Source organism: Brachypodium distachyon, chromosome 1 (genome assembly GCF_000005505.3).
Source record: "Brachypodium distachyon strain Bd21 chromosome 1, Brachypodium_distachyon_v3.0, whole genome shotgun sequence".
NCBI classification, from domain to species: domain Eukaryota; kingdom Viridiplantae; phylum Streptophyta; class Magnoliopsida; order Poales; family Poaceae; genus Brachypodium; species Brachypodium distachyon.
Genome location: NC_016131.3, coordinates 8,235,531 through 8,262,290, shown reverse-complemented (window position 1 = coordinate 8,262,290; position 26,760 = coordinate 8,235,531). Strand labels below are relative to the sequence as shown.

Here is a 26,760-nt window from a genome sequence, read left to right as displayed (position 1 = left end):
GCAGAGAAAAACGAGTCCGGGCTATGAAGTCGGTGAGAAAGTCTGGAGCAGCGATTACGACTCTAATCACTACCGTCATTGACCTTTCCAACAAAGAAAGGAATGCGCGATTAGCATTACAAGCTAATTACAGCGTCATCCCAACGTTCATCTTCGCTCCTTGGCCAGCTCTACTACTTAATGACGGCCATTAGGGCCCTAATAATGCGGATTTACATAGCTAGCCCACCCCCGGCTTGTTTCGTTTTCTCCCCCCGATATTCCTCGGCCCCTTCCACCCTTCATCTCCGTTCTTTTCACCAAACTCCCCTTTCTTCCTCCTCCCTCCCTACGCATAATTCTGTCGCCGTCGCAAACCCCGCTTCTCCTCCGCGTTACGGATTCCATCTCCATGTTCTGATCTCGTCCGCGACACCGAATCCCACCTTGTGAAAAGTCTCGTCCTAGCTGCAATCTGGTAGAGTCGGAGAGTGTTCCGTGTTCGGCTTTAGAAGGAGCCAGTTCGGGGAGTTGTGTTTTGTTTTTGTTTTTTTCGTTTTTGTTCTTTTGTTCAACGAAGCCGGCTTCTTCTTAAGAGAGTGGTTGGTTGTTGTTCCACCAGAAATCGCATTTGGGTCGTCTGTGTTTTCCGGTCCAATTGCTGACGCCGGCGCTGGATTTGCTGCCGAAAGCGCGGATTCCTGTGCTTTCTTCGGTTCCACGGCAAATTCTGTCTGCTAGGTTCGCATTCCCTCCGGTCGCCGCGAAGCGAGCTGGGGAGATGGCCTCGGATGCGCCCGCGGCGGGCGCTAACCTCACCGCGGCCATGTGCAAGAGGAGCAACCGGGTCGCGCGGGTGCTCGCCTACGCTCTCCTGGAGTGGATCCTCATCGCGCTCCTCCTCGCCAATGGCGTCTTCTCCTACCTCATATCCAAGTTCGCCGCCTTCTTCGGCCTGCCGCCGCCGTGCGCCCTCTGCTCCCGCCTCGGCGTCGACAGCCTCTTCGAGCCCCACCGCGGAGGCGCCGGCGCCGAGCACCTGCGCCGCGTGCTGTGCGACGCGCACGCCGCCGAGATGTCCCGCCTCGGGTACTGCCGCGCGCACCGGCGCCTCGCGGATGCCGCCGACATGTGCGAGGACTGCGGTGCGGCGGCGGCGGCGGCTTCGGGGAAGGCGCTGCTGTCGTGGATGAGGCGGAGCGAGCTCGGCGAGCGGGACCTCGCCTGCGCGTGCTGCGGCGTCGCTCTCGAGAGCGGCTTCTACTCGCCATCGTTCTTGCTCCCCGGGGTGTTGACGCGCGACCTGGACGGCGGCTACAAGGAAGATGCCATAGCATGTCTAAATGGAGATGTGGTCTTTGTGTCCGAGGACGGTCCTGTGATCGAGCTTTTTGATGAGAAGCCATTGGTGGAGGAGGATTCCATTGGTGTCATGGCAGCTCATTGTGCTGACATTGTTGGGAATGTTGAACAACCGATGCCTCTTGAATCCACTGGTTCGTTGGCCATGGGCATGGATGTGGTGTCATCTCAATCCGGCGTCGAAGAAAAAGAAGAAGTTGATCATGAGACTCTTGAGCTGGGCTATGTGGCGCCGGAGAACATGGTTAATGAGGAAAACTTTGTGGTGGCCTCTGATGATGATAAGCTGGATTTTATGGTTGATAGGTTGATTGATGGAGAAATTGCTTCTTTGGTCGTCTCTGTGGCTAGTATGGAGAATGAATTCAACATCGAGATAAACGCAGGAGAAACTACTGAGAGCTTAGCTGATCAGCGCTGTAAGTCACTCTTCCTAAAACAAACTTATATTCTTGGTATCCAACTTATCCATGCTCTCCCTATAGTAATAACCTTCCTTTGAAATTACTTAACTGTGTATTTATTTAACGTACCTGCCATTTCCGCTGCACATTTATTTGTTATGCCAGCCATATTGCAAAATGTCATGTGACTTTGCTGGAAATTTTTCTTTTAGTATTTCTACGAAGATTTCTATTTTAGCTGATCCGCTCCATGTGATATGCTAGATTTTAGCATTTGCATTGATGAACCTTTATTGAACTGAAGAAAAATGGAAAGTGACAACGATGAGATGAAGTGCGCCTCTTTGCTAAATAGAAGTGAATTCTTGTCATTTAGTGTCTTTCGAGTTGTTCCGTGCTGATAGTTTTGCTCATATTAAGAGCTGAAACCCATATTGATTTTCAATTATTCGCACGCAGCTCCTCTTAGGAACAATGGATTGAAAGGAAAGTACCAGGCAATATTAAATTGGGATGAAATATCAGAGGATGAGCAAGTTGAACAGGATGCTGTTAAGCAGGAATTGTTTTCCATGCCATCAGATCCCAGGGAGCATGAAGCTGTTGTTCGCAAGTCTGACGGAAAAGCTGAAGAGGACCCAGTTCAACAAGCTTTTAAGAATGAATGGGACTGTATGGCAATGGAAGGCGATGAACGTATCTCTGAGGCTTCAAATGAGAACAATGAGGATATGCAGCAGCAGGTTCAACAAGCTGAGCTGAATCAGGAACTGGATTTATTGATACGTCCCAGAGAGAATGCTGATGAAGAGTTTGAACAGGAGAAAATTGCACCGGCCGAGTTACAACAAGAAGAATTGGACTCTGTTGCACTTGATTTTTGTGAACAAGTTCATGTGGCCTCAAGCGAGGGAGTTGAAGAAGAGCATGTTGGACAGCCTGAACTGAAGCATTTGTCCACGTTTATGACAGCATGCAAAGGTAAAATGTTAAGATTATAAGAGTTTCTTTCCTACTCCCTCCGACCCTATTACTACAACTTTGTACTAAATCTGCGACAGGTAATATGGGTCAGAGGGAGTACCTTTTTGCCGCATTTGATTGACTTGTCTAATGTGATTCTTAATATTTAAACAGATGGTATTAAAGTTGATCCAACTGAGGCTCTTCTGCCAAGCTTGCACCATCTTTCTTATGGACCTTCAATAAGTTTAGACAAATTATCTCCTGACTGTAATGATATCGAAGATAAGAGAGTTCCAGATACATTAAGTCATATTGAAGGCATCAGTTCTTTACAGGAATTGATGGACCCTAAAGCAGTGACCTCTGATACCAAGTCTGTAGATTCAAGCGATGCTACCATGTCTACTGATATGGAAAGTGTTGAACTGGTGAGTGTTGATCAACTCAAATCCGCCTTGGCAGCTGCACGGAAATCATTGAATACCCTATACACTGAGCTTGAAAATGAGAGGAGTGCAGCTGCTATAGCTGCTGATGAGACCATGGCAATGATAAATCGGTTACAAGAACAGAAAGCTGCAATGCAGATGGAGGCGATGCAGTACCAGCGGCTTATGGAAGAGCAGTCGGAGTATAATCAAGAAGCACTGCAGAGGGTGAATGAACTAGTTGTGAAGAGAGATAAGGAGAGGCAAGATATGGAGAGAGAGATTGAATTGTATCGCCACAAGATTCATCTCTATGAGGCGAAGGAGAGAAGGAAAATGTCCAGACACAAGGCTGATGACCAGAATGGATCATCCTCAGCATCATCAAGTGCTGAGGACAGTGATGACCTTTCCCAAAGTTTCTATGAAGGTGATGAATCTTCCCATGGTCTTAATGGAAGCAATGGCAGCATTCCTACTGATATTGTTTTACAAGAAACTGCTACTCATATTGTTACACTTGATAGCTCGTTAGCTGATTGTGATGAAGAGAGGCTCTCCATATTGGAACAGCTCAAAGTGCTCGAGGATAGGCTTTTCGACCTTGAAGATGAAGAATCTGATAGCATGAAGGAGGACAAGCATTTCACAGAAGATAACCATTTAAGCAGTGCCTCAAATGGCTTCTCTGACGAGGATATCAGCTTCAAACTTCATGATAGTAGAAAAGGTGTAAGCTATAGAGGAAAGAAGCTCCTCCCACTATTTGATGATGCTACTGCCATGCAAAATGGGAATGGCCTCCTAACAAAGCAATGTATCGGGGCAGACCCTTCAGCAGAAGTCATGTCGGAACTTGCTAAAGAGCAGGATAAGCTTGCAATTGCCAATGAAATTGATCAAGTCCACGAGCGGTTGCATGCTCTTGAGGCAGATAAGGAGTTTATAAAACAGTGTGTGCGGTCTTTGAACAAAGGAGGCAAGGGGTTTGTTCTTCTTCAGGAGATCTTACAGCATCTTCGGGACCTCAGAAGGATTGAGCAGCGTGCAAGGAACATTGGAGATCTCTCACCCCATTATGTGCACCCTTACACAGATTAAAGGTAAAAAGGTGTACCTTATATGTATGATGGTTTGCTGAATATTCTATTGCACATGGAGTGTAGTAGAATCATTGTTTCTTTGTTAGATTCTAAGAATAACTTAGTACAACTGGACAAGTTCTTTAGTTCCATACATGATGGCTAGACAAAATACTACTTTCCTAAAAGAGACTGGGCACTACACATTCCCTTTGTACAATACTGATTTTTTCAGCAAAGTTTCCTGCCTAACAAACGAGACCACATTCTAGCCTGATTGTATCCTGTCAGAACCTTAAATCTTGCTTGCTGGTTACAGATCAGCAGTATAACTCTAAACATGTTCTGCAACAATGCATCAAACATGAAATACCAACAATGAGATTTTTGTTTTGTTTTGCTGACTTACTAGTATTGTCATGCCAGAAGTTTGGCTCGTATAGGAGGAGAAGCTCCTGCTGGTGCTATCATTCTACTGTCGGTTTGACACTGTCGTCAGAAGGGCAGATCATGCTGCAATTCTGCCATCCAAAGGTTCTTCTGGACCACTCCCCACGTTCTGCCCTTAAATTCCTTCTTGATTCATTTTGTGGGGGTTTCCAAACTTTTGCTCAAGGGCAAGAGGGTTGGTGAGCCGCCCACCCCCATGAGGTGTGTTTTGTGGCAAAAATCATGGCCTATGAGAGCTTTGGAATTCATTAACATGAAACAGACCACCGCCAGCTTTGGTGCCAGTTATAGAGTGAATATACAAAAAAGCTTTTAAAAATATGGTTAGTCTCGGTGGGCTTCTTTAGGTGTTTTATTTATCATTTCCCCTGTAAATTCCATAGTTGTATATGTAATGCCTTTTGGCTTTTGGAATGTGAGGTGTTTTTGAGTGCACTGTGCATAGCGTGATTGTGTGATGAGCGTTGCTAGTGACCTGTGCTTTTCTCCTCTGATTTTGGGTACTAGTACTTCCTTTCCACCCTTTCGAGATGGAATGGTGCTTAATTATGCCCTTGAAAGCAGCATGCAAGCATGATTGGTTTAGCTGTCAGAGGAAATCATGGATGCAGCTCACCGAACAATCTGTTAGTTGGGTGGGCCTTGCCCTATCATGTTGCTCATGCAATGCAATGCATGAACCTTTCTGTGCATCGTATCTTCTCTAGTGCACTGCTACGAGCCTGTCAAGAAACCTTCTCCCTTTGCATCCATCGAACTCAACCTTTGTTTGTTGTCGCAATGAACGGGGCTTGTTCGTTGGTACTACTCCGGGCTTTGCTTTGCTGGTCCGGGTATGCGAAGGCTGGATCTGTCACCAATCGTACCGTTTCTGCCTGTGTAATAAGCGAGATGCGAGATGTCGTGTGTGTATGGTTTGATTGAGAAGGGACCAACAAGTTCGTTCGCTAGCTGCATCGCATCGGTGAGTGGAGGAGGATGGGTTGGCCCCCTTAAGCTGGAAGTAGCGGTGAGCGTGGTTTCAACAACCCAGCCAGCCCATCCAAACCAACCCACTTTATAACCCATGTAAGGGACTCTTAGGTGGGCTAGTTTGGTTTAGGGAACCAGCCCATTATATCCATGCCTTACCTGGGTGGTCTGGCTCAGAACCAGCAAACCCACCCACCCAAACACGAGCGGAGGGCTGCGCGGCGGCCGGCGGCGTGGCGGTGATGGAGCGCTTGAATGGATCGGGGGACGGCCGGGGAAGCAACATCAGTCACGCCTCTGATCTTTCCTTGCTCTCTGATCTATTTCCTTAATGTTTGGTTTTTATTTAGGCCATACTAGTTTAGGTGCATTGCTGGTATTCTTATAAATTACTTGGTCCAATTGATCTCTGGCCAGATTTTATTATTTGCAACCTCAAACTAGAACAGAGCAGATCTATCTTGTAAACTGAGAAGTGATTTGGTATAATACGCTAACTAGTAGACTATTGCACCTAGTATATCTCATGTTTAGAAATATTTGTTCCTTGACAATTTGAAACAAATCTTGCAACCATACTTCAAGGACTTAAGTACTCTCTCACAAATTAAATTAGAGGATTTTGTTAATCATGTGCTAGGTAACGAAGGCAAAGCATGTGTAGTGTCCTCACTGCCATATTATTCTGGAAAAAAAATAGATAGGGGAAGTATATATGTTAGCAGAAAATTCGGAGGTGATGCAACATTAATACAAAGTGTCATACGTAAATAATCAGTCTTCTAGTGGACCATTATGTGCTGGTGGAAAGAACAGATCCCTATTGGTTCTGATTTATAGGATTTGCAAGTTCTGTGACTCTTGGAGAACAAAGTCAAATGCAAACACAATATAGTGGTTCTGCCTCAGTAATTGATTTTATTACCCATTGTGTTGTGGAGAGGGAGTCTGAATGATTTTCTCTCTGATTATGTATTGTCATGAGCATTTTGTGATTCCTGTGAGCTAACTGAGTACTAAAGCTCTAACTGATTCTGGGTTATTTGGTTTACCTTGGGCTCTGAGGTGCTTAACCAAAAGGTCGACTAGTTCTAAGAACAAAACGTCCAAATGTAAAACTTGTAGTTGGTGTCCAGGTTGTAGCTATGATAAATCTGAAGAGATATGGTACATCAACAAGCTAGCTGTCACTTTTAACAGGGAAGCTACAACTATTTGCTCTCTGATCTATTTCCTTACTGCTTAGTTTTTATTTAGGCCATACTAGTTTAGGTGCATGACTGGTATTCTAATAATACTTGGTCCAATTGCATAACCTGAAGGTTTTATGTCCTAGTTTTTATTTACCCTTCTAATCTCCTTGTGATTTGGATTGGCCTGCTACTTCTGGACATTGGCTTCTAAGCCATGGCTCTGTTTATTGGGTTCAGTAGGTCCTGTGATGACCTTTAGTTACTGACTAGTGTTTGTTTTGGCTTCCTCCGGTGTATAATAGTGAACTATTGCCACAGTTCAGAAGCCATGTGTTGTACTACTACGGTTGTCTCATGAGTTTTTCTGTTCTTATTCATAGTCTTTGTCAGTGTATTACAATATTTATGCTTCTGATATTTGCAGCAATCACTATGTTATTGAAATTTGCAGAGTTCAAACTTAACTTTATACTTGATCTCTTTATAGGATCATACTCCGAAATTAATTGGTGCGAATAAGATCACACACCGGCGAGCACACTGTTATGTCTGTGTGCTATTAAATCTGAAGGGGGTACTTGTGCTATGACTACATCAGATATAGACGTGTGCCTTTTCTTTGTTCTCAAATGTCAACTATTGTTCCGGCTTGTTCAACGAATATTATTTCTAGTCGTCTTTGTGAATCAGTGCTAGTACTGGAGTAAAGACCAAAAGCTTTCTTTTTCTTTCTGTCATTTTGATCTTGTGTGACATGGACAAGCAGAGTTTGCATGCCTCTATCGTACTCACAGAAAGATTTTGAGATTATTCATGTGCACTGCACTCGTGCCATCTGTCATGCAAATGAAACCAATTATGTTTTATGTTTTATGTTTGTCACATCTAGTGTACCTGTGTGCTAGCAGTTTTCTCAATCAACGGACAAAATTAATCGTTTGTAAACTTGTCAGTTTTGATTTGATTTGACGTCCAATCAACAAGATGACTCATATGAGGACACTCACAAACACGTGTTATAGTTACGGTGTCCATTTTCAGTTCGTAAGATGTAAACGTACGAACCCATCCACGTCACGAATTAGCAGTCTGCTAGTTAATCTAAACCTACCCAAACCGTTATTTCCCCACCCACGAAACTAAAGCCGCAAAACCCACGTAACCCGCATTAATCCAACCGAGCAAACCAATGCTCAGCGCTAGCTGGAAGATTGAGACGAGATGGCTAAAGTTAAAGTCGGTTCCGTTCGTCCGACGCGTAGGCCCACAGCTTGTTCCTGCAATCCTGCCTCCTGCAGTCCTGCGAGTGTAGTTTGCAATCTTGCATTGCAAATAGAACGTGCGAAGGGAGCTAAGACGTGCAGTAAATTGAGCAGATATGTGTACATATCAGTGTATCACGGAGTGTAAACCATAGATGCAGATCCAACACAATGCGGCCGTGCTTTTCCTCTGTGAGACCTCTAGTTAGAGAACTGTTGGTTCAGCAGTCCACTGTAGAATGCAAGGGACGAAAACAATGTGCGGAGGTCACCAAATTATGCAAAACTACAGGCTTTATGGTAACAGAACGTCACAAAACTGTCGAACAAACTTTACCAAATTAAAACACAACTAGAAAATTTTATTAGAACACAGCTAGAAATTTTGTCTAAAAGAAAAGGAGACACTGGAGAAATCTAAAAGAATGGTCTAAACCAAGTTAACATCAGCGATGAGAACAATGAGGAAGGCCGCGGAGGTGGGAAAAACTATGGTACATGGGCTTCAGCAGGGGCGGAGCCACCATGTAAGCATTGGTGTCAAATGACACCAATGACTTCTTGCTAATTCTTCTTAGAAATAGAGAATTGCTTCTAGTAATATGCAATGACACCAGTGAATTCTAAAGGATGACCCCAATGATGTATTTTTCTGGCTTTGTCCCTGGGCTTCAGTAAGATTTCACTTCGCTTGCACTAAGGATTTCAAATTTATTAATGTTTTTTCCGGTGGTGAGACATAAGTGAAAGTGTAGTGAAAACAGAAAGGATTAACAAAATTTTAAAATCATTAATAATCATTTTGACTCCACTAAAATTTCAACTCGAAATCACTAAATTTTAAGAATTTAGATGAGTGGTTTCAGAGGTCCGTATATATAACATAGAATTTCTCTCCGTGGAGGTGGAGACTCGACCGACGAAAAAAATAATCTTCGTCCGATGACACCCTCTTGGCACCTAGAGTTGGCTGCTGCAACGAGCCACAAATGTTTTGTTTTTGTGATAGTTTGTAAATTAATTTTGTAGCTTCCATTGTTGCGAGTTTGTTCCCGTTCTTAAGGTCAGCCAAACTAAATACATTCATGCCCAACTCCGTCTACAATTGTATATCATGTTTCTATTAAAAGCTACAAGTTTTTTTCTTCGAGAAATATCTACAGCTTTTCTTCGAGAAACATCTACTCCAGTACATTTTTTTCTTTGAAGAATCTGCATGAGCTACATATTGACTTTTATCTTCAGATAAACATATCGGCCTTAAAACGAGGCCCATCGAGAATAGATATTTCGGATCCATACTTTGTGGAGGTAGAAAACATTGCCCGTGCCCGGCTGAGCCGTAATGTGGCCTCAATTCCGCTTACGGGCCATAAGTTATGGCCCAAAACTTACTAGGTCGGTTCCGGAACCGTCGATACTCGGTACGCTGCCCTGACAAGCAGCAACCTGATTTTTCCCCATCTTCACGCATCGGCACTTCTCCTTATCGCTCAGCCGCGCCGCCGCCGCCATGAAGCGTTCCTTGGACGCCATGGAGGCAAAGCCTGTGTTCCTCTCCAAGGAAGAGCGCCAGCGTCTCGCCCTCGAGCGCCGCCAGGCCGCAGTCGCCGACCAGCGCCGCTCCGCGCTCGACATCCTCCAGTCGCTCCCCCGCCCTCCTCCACCGCCTCCTCCCCCGTCCAACCCCCCTCGAGACTCCTCATCGTCCCACCGAGAAGCCTCCGACCGGGACCGGGACCGGGACAGGGACAGGGAGAGAGATAGAGACCGGGATCGGGACCGCGACCGCCGCCGCGACGACGACTCCCGCCGGGACCGAGATCGTGATCGGGATAGGGACCGCGACCGAGACGAGCCTTCCCGCCGGGACCGGGACCGGGACCGGGACCGTGACAGGGAGCACCGGGATAGGGAGCGTGGGGAGCGGGACAAGGACAGAGAGAAAGATCGGCTGGAGAAGATGGCGGAGAGGGAGCGGGAGAAGGAGCTGGAGGCTATCAAGGAGCAGTACCTGGGGTCCAAGAAGCCCAAAAAGCGTGTCATCAAGCCCTCAGAGAAGTTCCGCTTCTCGTTCGACTGGGAGAACACGGAGGACACCAGCCGTGACATGAACGCTCTCTACCAGACACCGCACGAAGCCCGCCTGCTATATGGCCGTGGCTTCCTTGCTGGAATCGACCGGCGTGAGCAGAAGAAGGCGGCAGCTGTGTTTGAGAAGGAGACCCGTGCTGAGCAGCGGCGCAAGTTCGGTGTGGAGGACCGGCCAGAGGATGATGTAGCAGATAAGAAGAAGGCTGCTGCTGCGGAGATGTATGATGCCTTTGACATGCGAGTGGACAGGCACTGGTCTGAGAAGGGGATCGAGGAGATGACTGAACGGGATTGGCGCATTTTCCGTGAGGACTTCAATATCTCCTATAAGGGATCTCGCATACCCAGGCCGATGCGCAACTGGCCTGAGAGCAAGCTTGGGGCTGAGCTGCTTCGTGCTATTGATAAGGTTGGGTACAAGAAGCCATCGCCGATCCAGATGGCTGCCATTCCACTTGGTCTCCAGCAGCGTGATGTCATTGGTATTGCCGAGACAGGTTCTGGCAAGACTGCAGCTTTTGTGCTCCCTATGCTATCATACATTACTCGCCTGCCACCCATAAGTGAGGAAAATGAGGCCGAGGGTCCTTACGCTGTTGTCATGGCACCTACTCGTGAGCTTGCTCAACAAATCGAGGAAGAGACTGTGAAATTTGCAACCTATCTGGGTATTAAAGTTGTCTCCATTGTTGGTGGTCAGTCAATTGAAGAGCAAGGTTTCAAGATTAGGCAGGGCTGTGAGGTTGTAATTGCAACGCCTGGTCGGCTTCTCGATTGCTTGGAGAGAAGGTATGCTGTGCTCAACCAGTGCAACTATGTCGTACTCGATGAGGCTGATAGGATGATTGATATGGGCTTTGAGCCACAGGTTGTCGGTGTTCTTGATGCGATGCCATCAAGTAACTTGAAACCTGAGAATGAGGAAGAAGAACTAGATGAAAAGAAAATTTACAGGACTACTTATATGTTCAGTGCAACCATGCCACCTGCTGTGGAGCGCCTTGCTAGGAAGTACCTCCGGAACCCAGTTGTTGTCACAATTGGAACCGCTGGCAAAGCCACAGATCTGATAACCCAGAATGTGATCATGGTGAAGGAGTCAGAGAAGATGTCGCGTCTCCAGAAGATACTCACAGATCTTGGGGACAAGACAGCAATAGTATTCTGCAATACAAAGAAGTCAGCGGACAACCGTGCTAAGGATCTGGATAAGGCAGGCTTCCGCGTCACAACCCTTCATGGAGGGAAGTCACAAGATCAAAGGGAGATTAGCCTTGACGGATTTAGGAACCGTCGGTTCAATGTTCTTGTGGCTACTGATGTTGCGGGCCGTGGTATTGATATTCCTGATGTTGCTCATGTCATTAACTATGAGATGCCTAGTTCAGTTGATACATACACACATCGTATTGGAAGAACGGGGCGTGCAGGAAAGAAGGGACTTGCGACTTCATTCTTGACTCTGGATAACACTGATATTTTCTTTGATCTGAAACAGATGCTTATACAGAGCAATAGTCCTGTGCCACCAGAACTTGCAAGGCATGAGGCATCAAAGTTTAAGCCAGGATCAGTTCCAGATAGACCTCCAAGAAGAAATGACACTGTCTATGCATCTCACTGAACCAATGTACCAAAAGAGTCGAAGATCCTTCTGGAATATTACGAGGGGAACATCTACTAGAATTGCAGGGATCTAGATTAGTACTTATGAGGTACAAATCATTATGACAATTTGAACCATTATCTTTTCCTGTTTGCAAACTTGCTTTTATATTCTCGTGACTAAGTGTATTTTTATGATGATTCAGAAATGGACTTGTGTATCTCATTGTATCGTTAGTTGCTATTGTGTAAACTGTGTCGCAGAAGTTATCTGCTTTTATGTGTTATTTTCAGGTTAAACCAGTTCAGTGCATTTTTTAACAGCGACCTGCCGATCTCAATGCTTCAGATTCATTTTTGTATCATTTTTGCAGAGGGAAAATGTTGAACCTGATCTTCATTGTGGAGATTTATGTGGTTCTTTCAGCATTTTAGTAAGAGGTGCCAATTACTGTCTTACTTTTTTTTGTGCACTTCAGTATTCAATTGTAGAGCTATGTCTTGCTTTCTAAGCTTATGTAAAAGGAAGGGCTTTAAAATGACCAAGTTGTTTCAATTTCAAAAATTATCCTAGTAATTGTTTTGGTCTCAAACTAGAAGAATTGGATGAAAATGAAGTGTGTGCTTTATTAAAATTGTTTACTACTGTACTAAAGAAAAAAGGTGTCCAGCACCCACCTTACCTCTGATCTTAAAGATTCTGAGACTCATCTTCCCAGTAGCCAAACCTGGACCTTCGTTGAACAAAAGAATGACCATTCCTGGGTAATTTGCCCCCTTTCCAGGAGCAAATCACCACAAGTACTAAGTACTTATGCTACTGTTGCTTAACAGCCTGGGAGTTTGTCTGAGGGGTCTGCAAATTTGATAAAAAAACAGCGGGTGAAAACACAAATCCTTGTTATTGCCTGTAGTGTTTTTTGAGAACAGCAAATAAGCATGGTATGCTTAAGCAGGATCTTGAAGGAGCTTGCCATATCCATTCGTCTACCATATCCTTTGACAAGTACTTATACCATTCTTCTACCAAATTCTGTGAGGTAGAAATCCATTTAGTCCATTCTTCTACCATATCTTTTGAGGTAGAAATCCACGAGTGTTGAGTAGTTGAAGCAAGAGAAATTGGTGCATTGGAAGGTGACCCGTAGTGATCAGCTAAGCATTGTGCATAATGTAAAAATATTTAGTTATTCAAGAACTTGAAGCTATTAACAAACCTTTAATTCATTCAACAATTTTTTGAGTATACCACAAGCCTTTGATAATAGCTATCACGATTGAGTTTTTACCTTCCGGCGATTGTGCTTCATTTCATCTTCCTCTGAAGGAGAAGATAATTTACGCAGAGAAGAGAGTACTGCAAAATCTCGCCAAGTATAGTGTGTCCTAGGTTCTGCACTTAAGTACCTTTCTGCCGGAAAACGATAAATTGGTGTCGGACATACTTTATAGATTCATCATGGCACCACTCCAACTCTTATGCAAGACAAAATTTAAGGTTGATATTGTTGTTTATTTCTTCTTTCACCCTTTAGGAGCCATCTGTTGCAACGCATTCCTGTTGGTGAGTCTCATTGAATCCACAACCACTTTTCAGAAAGCTTTCTCCATAGTTTTCCAGAATTTTGCCTGAGAATAAATAAGTGACTGGGAAAATTACATATACTTGATTGGAGGTGCATCTTACACACACGGAAAGCATGTCATATGTCAGTTAAAGGAGATGGAAACACCTAAACAACAATCATATGTTCCATGGATTGCTCAACCATAGAGCAGGAGATAGATTAACACTACTTCCAAGGCCAAAAGAAATAAGCCTCAGTCATCCAGAGAGGCCCTGGAATTTCTCAGCATTATGCTTTGGAGGTTATCTTATATCTGTTAGAATAACAAAGGAAACTAATAGATGGTCATGACAATGGCAGGGGAAAATACCATCGGGTCTTTGCAGTGGCATATGGAAAATTTCAGGGGTTCACATTGGCATAGGAATTTGTTGATCTGATCCATTATGTCCATATAGTTTCAGCTTGTGTTAATTCTTGAGATATCTTAAAACCGTGCCTTGTGTTCTGATACTAAAAAATAGAATATCTTTTGTTCAGATGCGCCAGCAGGACCATGTTTGTTCCAGGTGTTAAAAATGGTAGGTGTCTAAACCTTTTTGTAATTCATCTGCTATCCTTTGCTCTGAATATAATTTTTCATGGTTATAGATCGCTAAGGCCTTAATCTATATGAATATCTCAAATGTCTACCCACGGATATATATAAGGATGTGCGTCTGTATAATATAGATCACTCTTTGCTCTTGTATATTCAGAATGTGTGTGTGTGTGTGGTGATTTAGTAAATTTTGAATATAGATTGTGCGTTCTACGATTTCCGAGGGATACCTTTCTTTTTTGAGGTATTGTGACCTTCCGATATTGTTTTCCTGTTGTCTTGAGTTGGAAGGGAAAGCAGGATGGCCCGAAGTGCTAAGAGATCATCATCTTCCCAGGATATCAATTCGATAAACATCTAGTTGGTGGGATCTCTTTGGGTGATGCAGAGACGAGCTGAACAAATCCGCAGGCAGAACAAGTTCTCCTCTCGAATTCGGTTTGCTGAAAAGTGAAGCCGCTTAATACCTGAGATTGGATTGCACATGTTAACAACACATGTAGTAACATGATTTGAACTCGAGTTCCAGTTTAGCTTCAATTCCATTGTGTGTCTAGTGTAGTCTGATTATAGCAAGCAGAGGATGGCTCGATTTCTGTCTGGCTGGGACACACTGGTGTTCTTTCGCACACGAAATAATGACGCAACTTAACGCATCACACGTGCCGCTGCGAACTACGAACACCTGGTGTGGCTTGGGTCTTTCCAGGCGCCTCCGCCGCTCAACGCCCGTACAAAAGGCAACTGTGGGCGAGCGGAAGAGTATATCCGTACAACGTGTCACTGCCCAGCCGGCCATCGCTTCTCCTGACCGCGTTGGACAGGCGTCGGCCGGCCATGGCGAGCACCGTGGTGAACCCGCACGACAAGATGCGCGCCCGGGACGTCGGGCGCGTGGCCCGAGGGGAGCAGGCGCCCCGGCCACCGCACGAGCCCGGCAGCGTCGATGACTCCCCGCCGCCGCCGCCGCCAGCCGAGGCCGAGGGCGGCACCACCGTGGAGCTGCGCACCGCGCCGTGCGACTTCCGCTTCCCGACCCAGAATCAGACGCGCCACTGCTACGTGCGCTACCTCGAGTACCACAGGTACGTAGTATTTGCTTTTCCACTCCCGTTAATAATCTCGATCGCGGTGTGCGCTTAACCCCCGCGGTTTCCGTGCGTGATCGCTGGTCAGGTGTATGAAGGCCAAGGAAGGTGACAAGTCGGAGTGCGACAAGTTCCAGCGGTACTACAGGTCTCTTTGCCCGACGGACTGGGTAAGTTCGTAGGCTCTGCGACTCTCTACGTGCGTGTATGCTTGTTTCTTCTGGCTCAGAAATCTTCTTCCTACGTTGTTAACAGAGTGCGATTTTGCAGGTTGTCGAGTGGAACAGGCAGCGGGAGGAAGGGATATTTCCGGGACCTATATGATACAACCGGCGATGCGTTTGTTTGTATCCACTTCATGTACCCGTCTAGTCTGTAAAATACGTGCTGCTCTAGGCTCGATGTGTGACTGTCTGTAACTCTGTACTTTTTGTCCGAGAATCGAGTCACTTTGACCACTGTTGTTTACCGTTCATCGAACATGCTCGATCAGGCCCGTTTGGAACAAAGGAACGTCTGGATATCACAACATTTTGAAATTCCTATGGGATGAACAGATGAGCTGTTCCGTAGTACTTCGCATGCACGCACCAGAAGGACGCGTGCTATTGATTCCGCGTCCTTCTGGTGTTTGTTCAGAAACAAGGACGCGGTTCGAGAAAAAGAAAACGATCGCGTAATCGCGATGCCTTGTTTGAGCACAAAAATTCTCCGTGGCACTTGGCGCTGCGCCAGGGAGCGAGCGGTGGAGCCGTCAGCCAGTGTAACCGGATCAGCCAAGAACTGGCTGGATAAGCCTCCGCCCAGTCGAGCCCCGCGTGTGGCCACATTTCAGTCCATGAAGCGCACCCAAAACAAAAAAAGCGTAGAAAAAGGCAAAGCAAGAAAAACACTTAAAATACCCGATTCCATCCTCGCAGCTCTGCGGGCACCTCCTCCGTACGGCCTCATCCATCCCGCAGCACGTACCCGCGTTCCGCCATGGCCACTTTCTTGGGCAGCTCCCCGGCCTTCTTGGCCCGCCCCGTCGCCAAGCCCCACGTCTCCTGCGCGCCGTCCTCGCGCCCGCCCAGCGCCCAGCCGCCCTCCGAACAACCGCCGCCGCAGCAGCAGCAGCCTATGCAGGCGCAAGCGCAAGAGGCGGCACCGGCTAAGCCGCGCCCCGCGAAGCGCGCGGCGGGGGGTTCGGCGGACTCGACGGACTGGGTGGCGTCGTCGCTGACGCGGCGGTTCGGGATCGGCGCCGGGCTTGCGTGGGTCGGCTTCCTGGCCTTCGGCGTCGTGTCCGAGCAGCTCAAGACCCGCTTCGAGGTCGCCCAGCAGCAAGCCAACACCAAGTCAGTCCCTTGATCAGTTCCAGCGTTTCCCACGCGCTCGTTCATTACAGTTTCAGTTACTTCCGCCATTAATTTCACACATTCGCCTCCTCGTTCGATCTGGACTTGTCGTAGGGACGTGGAGGAGGAGCAGGAGGTCGTGCTGCCCAACGGAATCAGGTAAGCCATCGATCGATCGTGCGGCAAGCTTAATTTGCTGCTACCACGTTCTCCGGCAGCACCGGGGCTCTGACAAGCGGCAACGAATAAATGGTTCAGGTACTACGAGATGCGGGTGGGCGGCGGCGACGTGCCGCGGCCGGGGGACCTGGTGGTGATCGACCTGCAGGGGCGGGTTGCCGGCGGGGAGGCGCCGCCGTTCGTGGACACGTTCGGCGACGGGAAGAGGCCGCTGGCGCTGGTCATGGGCTCCAGGCCCTACACCAGGGGCATGTGCGAGGGCATCGAGTACGTGCTGCGCTCCATGAGGAGCGGCGGCAAGCGCCGCGTCGTGGTTCCCCCGGGTCTCGGCTTCGGCGACGACGGCGCCGATTTCGGGGACGACCACGGCGCGCAGGTGCCTCCCGGGGCGACCCTGGAGTACGTCGTGCAGGTCGACAAGGTGTCCATCGCGCCCGCGTGAGGCGCGCCGTCTCCGGATGTAATGAGTAGATAGAACATGGATCTGAGAGTGGAGGCATTTGGCATTGGCGGCAATCAGACCACCGTCCACAAAGTTAGTCTTTGTAGCTACATTAAGGCTGCTTTGATCAAAGAGGTTTTAACGTACCAGAGCGTACGTACTAGCGACCATGTGGCTTCTGTGAAGTGATATTTGAACTGCCCATAAGTTTGCATAACAGTTGGTTGAACTTCCATTAGATCCAATCGTCATAAATTTTCAACTCGTGCAAACTTCACAGTCGTTGGAAATGCCCCTTGGGAACAGAGAAATTCAAAACAATTTTGCCTTCAGCGAGCATGGTGGCCGTCGATGATGATGCCGGTTTTAGGCCTGGGACGCTAGGCGGCGCGATTTACCCCTCGTCGACGCATCTTGGACAATCTCCTTCCTCGGTTCCACCCTGCTGCTACCCCCACTTGCCGATCTTATCTCTTGGGGTGATGGTGGGTTTGTCTGGGACGGTCCTGATGTTGCGGTCATTCTTCAAGAGACTTGGCGGCGGGCGTGAAACAGTTGTTGAGGTGCGCGGCTACATCGTCTCTTAGGCTTGATGTTGTGGAGAGTTCTACGGTGGTTTACGACTAGGTGCTAGTCACCTAGTCCGAACTAGCTAGGGTCCGTGGTGTGGTTTTCTTTTGCCACTTGTTGGCATTGTATTAACCTTCTGGTTCTTCTCTTTTAATGGATGATGCAAGAAAAAAGAATTTTGTGGAAAATAGGTAAATTCCCATAGGAACTCGGGGAAATTCCAGCGTTCCACACAAGACTTGACAAAGGGACAATTGGAGAAGAGAGCATAAAAGAAGATCAAACTTTACACTGGTAAGGCAACGTATGAGTTTGAACATTCTGGGAGATACATACGGATAGACTTCACTGTAAACCCTTAAAATGAAAGGGGAAAGAATCCCTCACCCACAATAAAAGGTACATGTACAATCACTGGAGATCAGCAGAACAATGCACATTCAGCACTCAGCTGACACTGACGGGTTCACGTTCCGGCCCAGGATTGTAGAGCGGGAGCTCGAGGAGAAAAGCTACCTTGAACCAATCAGGAAGGGCTCCATACACAACAGGTGGCAATGGGATAAGAGGGCTGCAGGGCAAAAACAGCCAGTACACAAATCAGCAATTCCTCTGTTGCAAAGCAATGGTTGGGGAGGGATCTGAAAATGACCTGGTATAAGAATGCTGCTTACCTTGTTGATTTCTTGTATGCATGGTATTCTTCTGACCGACCGAAGCGCTTATCAGCAGATGCCTTCACAACAAAACATAAGAGATAGTACGCATTAGCATTGTGATAACTGATAAAGGTATAGCAAAGCAGCGACTAATTTGAGGCACAGAAGAACAGAGGCTAACCTCAAGAAGTGGGATCCCACTAACGAAAAGAAGCAAGAGTGTCAGGAATATAGGTCCCAAGATCACAAGCCATTCAGCTCCTGAGAGAACTGGCGCTGATGCTACAAACACTCCCCACCAAAGGAATATCTGCATTAGATCAAATCATTAAACATATGCTACTCTAGCATTTGTTCAATATTACATATAGAGTGCTCAGAATAGCCAGCATTGGGACTCCATAAGGACGGTATGCACTGAGGTAACAATATGGAATTATTACCAGGAAACAGCTATTCATGATAAAACATGAGAAGACCAGTAATCATCTCTGAAGCCAAGATAGCAATAGACTTGTTTCTGTACCAAAACTCGACCTATTACTAGCTTGGTCAAGGCTGTCATCGTAGAGACTAGAGAAGAGGTTACTTATAGTATCTTTTTCTTCACATGTGCTGATGTGCAGGTACTAGTGCATTGCTAGAAATAATATAGGAAAGCCCCATCAGTACATGTCTTTCATTTAAAATATAGTGTGTGCACAAAAGTGCTTGCTCTGAATTAATGTGTAAAGCTGTAGCATTTCATTCATGTATGCTCCTCTTTCCTACTCCCTCCGATCCAAGATAAGTGTCTCAGTCTTTATTTTGAATCGGAGGTAGTATTATTTTGAGCAATAATATGCTTCTCTCTCAATACATGCCTTTTAGAAAGAGCCGCTAAATTGAATTCTCTTTTAGGCGAAGAAAGTATGACTGCTTTAACTTTTTCCGTCCTTATGTAGGCAAGTTATGTCTTTATGTAATGAAAACAGTCTATTTTGGACCCAAGTAGTTTTGCTGATGTGGTATATGACTTGGACGGTTCTGTCAATGTGGCACACGATGTGGCTGACAATGTGGAAGTTTGATGGACAACATTCACAAAAACCAAAATAAAATCAGAAAAAAATACAACAACAAGAATATGAGGAAATCAAACAAAAATACTGAATTTTGGTTTCTTTCCAACTTTCTTGACATTTGTATGAATATCATGCATTTTTTTAGCAACAAATAAAAGGTGGAGAAGATACATAAATAATTTATTTGGCTCTGACAATCTAAAGTCATCCTAATTTCCCATCAAACTGTCCACGTTGCCAACCACGTCAAGACCAAATTAGCGAAACCATCCGAGACATATGCCATGTCAGCAAAACCACCATCCAGACCATCTCATGGTCCAAAATGAACCGGTTTTGAAAGTTGAGGTTCCAAATACCTGGTATTATAGTTCAGGCTCAACTTGGACTCTGCACAAAAGTTTAGGGTCCAAAATTACTATTTTCTTATTTAGTATCTGCACCAGGCGACCTTCAGGGTCCTGGGTCCGGGGCCCTGTTTGGTTAGGCTTAAATGTTGCTTATAAGCCTAACCAAACAGGGCCGACTACTCCAGGTCGGAGGCGTGACACGTCCTCATTGGCCAGCATTGATCCGTCTCCTCTTGTGGGTCTAGGTGGGTTCCAGGTTAATCGCACTCAAAAACTATTTCTCATCAACTATGTCAGACAAACTTATTATACAAGCATATTAATTATAATAGTCAACCTATGAAGTCCAGGTTATTGCAAAGAAAATGTGAACCTCAAATAAAGTTGACAGATTTAGAAACAATAACACCTCAAATGCTAGTAGTTGTCATATTAGGTCACTTGGGCCGTTCTCATTTCCTAACTGTGTGGCCAATCAACAAAGATTTAATAAATGGCCTCTATGCAAATAATAACCAAAGTATCGACTGACCTCTCCAAAGTAATTTGGGTGGCGGGTATAACTCCAAAGACCCACGTTACACCACTTTCCCCTGTTGCTTGGAGAATTCTTGAACTTAAGCTTCTGCTGATCAGCTATAGCTTCCACAGATAAACCGACGACCCACATTATCCAACCAATGATATCCCGAGCTTCAATCGAAGGGTTTCTATTGCTTGCATTCACAATTGTAACAGGCAAGCTGACAGTCCAAACCCAGACAGCCTGCCCAAATCAAGATAAAAGGCATTTAGAAATGACATGATGACTTAACCAGCTCTGCTACCAGATCTAATTTCTGAACATAAGTTGCAAAAGGTACCTGGAAAGTCCAAAAGACTGCTAGCTTTCCCAAGTTACCACGCATCTCATCAAACCGTTTATCCTCTCCCCATTTCAAAATCCTAGATACCACTAGGCAAAACAAGCATTAGTGACTCGCGTTCAATAGGATCGATGTTTTATCTCAGGCTATTGTGTAATTGTGTAGCAGTCAAAAAGTGTGCTGAGTCATATGTCATGTAAGAACTTGTGCGGGGAAAGACGGAAAAAACAATCTTGAGCAGCAGGCAAATAAAATTGACTTGGACAAATCAGGCTTAATTATTCCCATTTCTAGAAACTGAGAAACTAGTCGAATTGGACTCAGACCTCAATATGCCTTTTCTTCCAGGGTTCAATCTTATGGGTGCGCATAACGTGCATGCTTATTGATGCAAATTCATCTCCCAGTTCATGTAAGTGAAATAAAATGAGTAGGCATGAGCTGGCAACAGCCAACAGTGGCAAACAAAAAGACGTTGAACAATACGGAGTAGGTACTAATACTGTTGACCAATAGGTGCATGACGTTGTCCATCTATGCTAGTGTTGTAAGTTATAATAAACGAAAAACAACCTGATTGAGATCAGCTACACAAGATGTGCACATGAAGTTATGAAGGAATTAATATTTTCCCGCCAAAAAAAGAAGCGGTTAAGATTACACTTGACATAGTCCAATCGGGCTTGTGTTTGAACTTTCAACAGAAAGTATTGTTTTAGTATAACATACCTCATTAGTAGAAACACTGCTAAGCGAAGGCCCCAAATCACAACAAGCACTGTCAATACAATCTGAAAAAAGGATAAAAATTCAGAAATGCACAAAGTTTTTTGAAAACGAATGTATGGAAGAATCAGTTATACAGTTGGTACCTCGGAGGAATTTAACTATCATTTGGTAGTTCCCTTGTAAAATGAAATTGGGTTATACCTAAGACTATGTTATTGTAATTTGTCTGTAACTCCATTCTCTCTTGCCCAGCTTGGGAAAATAAGATTTCAACGGAAAAGACACATGTCTGTCCTGTATTCACTACTAAACGGGTTCCGATATCCATGCTAACTCCAGATCAACACACTTCCATGTAGTCCTTTGCAGGCATAGTACCATTTGCAGTACTAAAATTTAATTTGTGAGCGGTGGGACAACTCTTCTAGCTTTACAAAACTGTTATTCAATACTCCTTTTCACAAAGGTTGGCATATTTGGTTTCGTTGAGACAAGGCTTTGACCAAGAACTACTTTATTAATATGTGTTTTTTAAGACACATAAAATTTATATCAATAGATTCATCTTCAAAAGTTCTTGCTGATAATTGTGGTTTCTTTATCATAAAAATTACATTTTAACAGAATTATTATTGGTCAAAGTCTTGTCTTAACGAAACCAAATACGCCAACCTTTGTGAAAAGGAGGGACTATTGGACACTACAGAGATACAAGGCTGCTACATTGCTACATTTGCTACAATATCTACCAGTCTACGACAACAACATCCACACCCAATCCAATTCAACTGCATAACGATGGCACGTCATCTTAAAACTGAGCACTGAACACGAAACAAGATCATAGTAAACCTAAGATCCATGTCCAAGAGAAATACTTAAAATTAACTTTGATGAAGGACTTGCTGGTGGCGCCAACCTTTGTGAAAAGGAGGGAGTATTAGACACTACAGAGATACAAGGCTGCTACATTGCTACATTTGCTACAATATCTACTAGTCTACGACAACAACATCCATGCCCAATACAATTCAACTGCATAACGATGGCACAGCATCTTAAAACTGAGCACTGAACACGAAACAAGACCATAGTAAACCTAAGATCCATGTCCAAGAGAAATATTTAAAATTAACTTTGATAAAGAACTTGCTGGCGGCAGTAACTTGGAACAGCTGCAACTGCAATAGGCATTGTTACGTAAAGGGACAAAGATGGTACATCCTTCAGGCAAACTGCTACTGCTGCACATATTGTTTAAGTAAATTATTGCAAAAAGAAATGTGCTTCCACTTAAAGGGGAAAACATCAATCGTTCCAGTAGTGAGTTTTTTTAATGAAACAGCAGCAGTGGCCAGTGAGCTATTTATTGCCAAAGATGGTTGGAAAGAATCTAAACAGGAGTTTACAAGTAAGAAGACTAAAAATAAAAACACTAAAGCGTGGGATTAGGGTTTAGAAAAGCAGAAAATGCAAAATTAAGGAGCATCATCTGTTCCTGTAAGTTAGACACGGACACAAAACATTTTTTTTAACTAAAGGTTTATGCGCTGCTGTATTAGAAGTTTTGAATTGACGGAGTAATGTTTCACACCAACTGAGTAACAATAAACAAACAAGTTTACTTTTTACTAATATGTACCTGACGGAAGTGCCATGTTCCCTTCAAAACTAGTGTTAGGACAGCAATTATGACAAAATTTGTACTGCCTGAAAAAGAAACAGAAATCACTGAAGAATAAAGGGATACTATTCCTTGCAGAGAACTTAAGTAAGGATACACGGTCGCTTAGAAAATACAAATAAGTTCATCACAGGGCACCGCACCTATGTAGCTATGACGCAAATGGTTGCCTCCTAACTATGCAGAACAGGTAGCATCTAAATTGACATGCACAACAAGATGGCAATATTGTGACACGTACAGCAGATGCATTAAGATTCCAAAAAATACAGTAGAATAACTATCAGTAAATCAACATTCAGTAGAAATTGCTACAGTTAGTTCGTTGGATTAACAAAAAGGTAAACAAATGGTGACAGGAAAATGGAACTCTGGGCAACTTTGCAGCCTTTAGTCAAACTAATTTCCAATTAGGCCAGGAAATAGAGCGCTTCGATTCCTTTATTTAACTAAATTCAGTCAAAGAAACAATTCACCCTCAGCTTTGCGAAGAGGAGAAGAGAAGAGAAGAAGAAGCATGAATCCGAGTGTTACCTGCGAAATCCGTGACCTTATCGAACTTGAGGAGAGCAGTGATGATGAAGAACACCAGCTGATACCCAACCTAACACCACCAACAACAGCAAAATGGGGGAAATTAATCAACATTCCAAGAAAAACCGCGTCTTTTGGATAGAAAAGGGGAGCAGGGGCGGCGGCGCGAGAGATTTACAGTGACGATGGCGGTGAGCGCCAGGAAGTTGGAATCCAGCACGGTTCCCATCGCCCCCGGGCCGTGCGCGGATTTGTTTATCCTTCTCCTGCTACTAGTTCGCGCTAATAGAATACCGCCAGCTGTATCTCTTTTCTTCTGATGGAAAAGAGAAGAGCACACGCGCGGTTGGGATTCGGAGCGGAGTGGCCGGGTTTTTAACGGGGCTGGGTTTGATTGTTCGGCGGCGGCGGCGGCGGCGTGGACCTGCGACCCGGCGGAGTGTTGTAGGCGCCCACGGGAGGCACGAGAGGAACCTGTGGCCTGGGTTTGGACACAGAGGCGGGGCAGCGACCAGCCTGCCTGCATCCGCGAATGCTTGCGAGGCGGGTTATGCGAGATTGCGAGTGCGCGGCTGGCTTGGGCCCCAGCCAGCCCCCCCGGGCGACTGGGCAGGAGAACAGAGGAGGAGGACTGGAGGAGCAGTGCATCACGTTAACGGTTCACGCGACGGACCCTTTTGTGGCTGGGCTTGAGCCATCGCGTCCGATCCGATTGCTTCAAAAGCTGTCTGGGACAAGGTTTAGCCTGAACTTTTCTGGTCATTTGATGATGCCACGGCAGTCAACAGAAAAATGTAGTCCTAGTTGAATGACAAATCGCACGCGGTAAGTTGAAGAAAGACAGTTCTAGCTCAAATTGTATTGTTACTCCACTAAGACGAGTATCAAGACAAGTTTGGCACAGATCGCATCGTGGTCTTTGGACGATGATTGCTGGAAGTATCAACACGGAGCGACGTTGTCCGCACAGGCTGACAGGCGGGGCGTAATCAGAGTATGTATGAATGTATCTATGTCTAAAAGACGTCTAGATACATGTAATTAGAAATTCACTTAATATGAGACTGAGCGAGTATATCGCTAACATTACTACATGTTTTCCGTAGCAAGCATGAGCAATAGTGGGCAAAACGAATCCAAACGCACGTGTCGTAGCTCATGAGCACAGTCAATCATCCAATCAGCATATATGATATTGCTAAAGGGTGTGGTACTACGGAAAAAAAAAAGTACGACTTGTTTTGCCTCATCTCATCAAATATGAAGGAGACAACAACGCCAGATAGCCCTCAAGTACAAATAGAACGATACTGACAACTTACTCAGTCGTCTCGCCCTTAGTAGGGCCAAATTTTTAACGACGTTGTCTCACATTTTAGTGGTGATATGAAAGCCATGGGCACCTTTAGGTGCAAAATGTTTTTTATGGCTTGCCATCTAATGCAGAGTTTTGACTGGGGACGGACTACGATGTCGAGGATAACCAAAGCGCAACATTTGAAGCTTCGCAACTTCAACCTGGTGACGACAAATTACCTAGGTTTTGTTTGCCACCACTCAAGACGACATTTTTTTTCTTTCCACTTTGTTCCCTTCCTCATAAGTCATAACATGATTTTGAAATAATAAAGTCATGTTGTTGTACTAAATCTGCGACATGTACTCAATTCCAGCGTTTGCATGTTTATAGAATTCACCCGTAGCATTCGCCCAATATTCCAAACGGTATCACGGAGACGCTCTGGCTTCACAAGTCAATTCGGAGCTCCCTCGCTCCGTATTGGGAGGAATTCGGCCCCGCGCTCATCCCGCAAAGCAACTTACCGGTTCAGCCTCCCTCAAACAAAGAAAGGAGAACAGAAAGACCCAAACCAGCGGGAGGAGGCGGGAGGTCGCCGGTGGCGCAGGTTAGTCCCAGCACGCACGCAGAGCTCCGGCGCCGCCACCTCTTCCTCGCGTCGAAGGTCCGCCACCGCCGCTCCTCCCTGCAGGCAAAAGTCCGTCGCCACCACCTCTCTCCGTGGAGAGCCTCCGCCGTCGCCTGAGCACCCCATCTCGCATCATTCCCCTGCAGAGATCCGCCGCCGCCTGAGCCCAACGGCCGAAGACCCACCCGTGCATCCATGCGCCTTGCCCCATCCCCCTCTGGCCCCCAACCTCCCTACGCACAGAGGTTCGCCGCCGCTTGAGTTCCCCTTCTTGCCTTGGCCGCATCCCCTTCTACCTCTCCTCCTTATTTCCTCCCATGGCCGGAGTCTCCTAGCCCCTTCCTCTTTCAGTCCCCTCCAATGGAGCAACACAAGAACCCTAATTTCCAGTTTACTAATAATCCCCATTTTCTTGGGCAGATCTTACCATTCTATTTCGTTATTTTTTCAGGCTGTTCTGTGAGCTCCTTTGTCGGTCTGTCTGATTTATCAGTACTTCAGTAGCATATTGCTTCCTAGTCATATAAATGTGTGATTTCTTGGGCCAAGATGGTGGCAATTTTTGTTGCTGAAGATCATCGTTCAGTTTTGCGGTTCGCATGTTGTAATAGCAGTTTTCGTGCATCTATATTCTATCGTGTAATTGTTCTTTACCGTTTCCATTTGTTTATAATATAATCATTGGCATCCAAGTTATACATTTGGGTCATTTTCACCCCCAAGTCATTGCGGTACAGGCTCCTTTTTTCTGCATTTGTATGTGTATAATTTTCAGTCCGGTTGTGATCCATGTAACTCTCCTGGGATGATGGATCAGAATTCCAATAATTGTTATAGCGTATTTTTATTTTGAAAGATGTATAGAAAAGTTAAAGCTTCATACTAATATACATGTGCAATTCCTCACTTTGTCCATCCAAACATGAATTGGAATTGGTGCCCTCCTTGAATCCCATGAGCCAATTCAATGAGCAACCAAACAATGAAATTGGAATTAAGGTCCAATTCAGATTCCTTGTTGAATTGGAATTCCAGCCCAATTCAATTCCTTGCTTCTCAATATCTACATCCAAACAAAGACTCAGAGTTATTTCTAATGGAATGATGTAAAAGTTATTTCTAATTCGCCATAATGCCGGTCGTAGCATTAGCTGTTACCGAATTTTGTCTTTCTACGCCACCCCCAACCACAACCAGGACTAACTAGTCAAAACACCACGCGGAAAAACAGAGCCCCCACGTCGCCCTCCTCGGCGACCTGGGGGAACCCTAGCGCCGCCGGACTCTAGGCCCCCTTCCTCCTTCCTCCCGCGCAACGCCGCCGCCGGAGGGGTGCCGGCAAAGCCGGGCACGCCCTGGGAAG

The 26,760-nt window shown here is 45.6% G+C and overlaps 5 protein-coding genes across 12 annotated transcripts; 4 read left to right on the top strand and 1 right to left on the bottom strand.

Moving 5' to 3' along the window:
- The first annotated feature begins 224 nt into the window (after positions 1-224).
- LOC100833217 (myosin-binding protein 2) lies at positions 225-7,656 on the top strand. 5 transcript variants are annotated; one of them, XM_014896646.2, is made up of 5 exons: positions 225-1,760; positions 2,205-2,726; positions 2,883-4,242; positions 4,651-4,755; positions 7,324-7,656. In XM_014896646.2, the coding sequence occupies exons 1-3, from the start codon at positions 761-763 to the stop codon at positions 4,238-4,240; spliced, it is 2,880 nt and encodes a 959-aa protein (XP_014752132.1). In that variant the 5' UTR covers positions 225-760; the 3' UTR covers positions 4,241-4,242; positions 4,651-4,755; positions 7,324-7,656. The 5 variants fall into 5 exon arrangements, with proteins under 5 accessions (XP_014752132.1, XP_010231031.1, XP_010231028.1 ...); XM_014896645.2 differs by having other exon boundaries at positions 226-1,760; positions 4,648-4,755; XM_014896644.2 differs by having other exon boundaries at positions 226-1,760; positions 4,648-5,931.
- A 1,884-nt stretch (positions 7,657-9,540) lies between these two features.
- Positions 9,541-14,527, top strand: LOC100828951 (DEAD-box ATP-dependent RNA helicase 21). Of its 4 annotated transcripts, none has more exons than XM_010232705.3 (4): positions 9,541-11,907; positions 12,172-12,238; positions 13,906-13,946; positions 14,258-14,527. In XM_010232705.3, the coding sequence occupies exon 1, from the start codon at positions 9,612-9,614 to the stop codon at positions 11,814-11,816; it is 2,205 nt and encodes a 734-aa protein (XP_010231007.1). In that variant the 5' UTR covers positions 9,541-9,611; the 3' UTR covers positions 11,817-11,907; positions 12,172-12,238; positions 13,906-13,946; positions 14,258-14,527. The 4 variants fall into 4 exon arrangements, with proteins under 4 accessions (XP_010231007.1, XP_010231003.1, XP_010230999.1 ...); XM_010232701.3 differs by having other exon boundaries at positions 14,251-14,527; XM_010232697.3 differs by having other exon boundaries at positions 13,906-14,527.
- A 179-nt stretch (positions 14,528-14,706) lies between these two features.
- On the top strand, positions 14,707-15,593 carry LOC100832596 (cytochrome c oxidase subunit 6b-3). Its single transcript, XM_003559468.4, has 3 exons — positions 14,707-15,051; positions 15,143-15,224; positions 15,325-15,593. Exons 1-3 carry the CDS (start codon positions 14,804-14,806, stop codon positions 15,376-15,378), a joined length of 384 nt encoding a protein of 127 aa, XP_003559516.1. The 5' UTR covers positions 14,707-14,803; the 3' UTR covers positions 15,379-15,593.
- A 305-nt stretch (positions 15,594-15,898) lies between these two features.
- On the top strand, positions 15,899-17,251 carry LOC100841595 (peptidyl-prolyl cis-trans isomerase FKBP17-2, chloroplastic). The gene is made up of 3 exons (XM_010232712.3): positions 15,899-16,391; positions 16,506-16,550; positions 16,650-17,251. The coding sequence occupies exons 1-3, from the start codon at positions 16,036-16,038 to the stop codon at positions 17,011-17,013; spliced, it is 765 nt and encodes a 254-aa protein (XP_010231014.1). The 5' UTR covers positions 15,899-16,035; the 3' UTR covers positions 17,014-17,251.
- Positions 17,252-17,837: 586 nt separating this feature from the next.
- On the bottom strand, positions 17,838-24,048 carry LOC100830682. The gene is made up of 9 exons (XM_003560708.4): positions 23,648-24,048; positions 23,470-23,539; positions 22,894-22,961; positions 21,252-21,313; positions 20,520-20,601; positions 20,189-20,422; positions 18,424-18,552; positions 18,258-18,319; positions 17,838-18,154 (listed from the first exon to the last, which is right to left on the bottom strand). The coding sequence occupies exons 1-9, from the start codon at positions 23,993-23,995 to the stop codon at positions 18,031-18,033; spliced, it is 1,179 nt and encodes a 392-aa protein (XP_003560756.2). The 5' UTR covers positions 23,996-24,048; the 3' UTR covers positions 17,838-18,030.
- Positions 24,049-26,760: the final 2,712 nt, after the last annotated feature.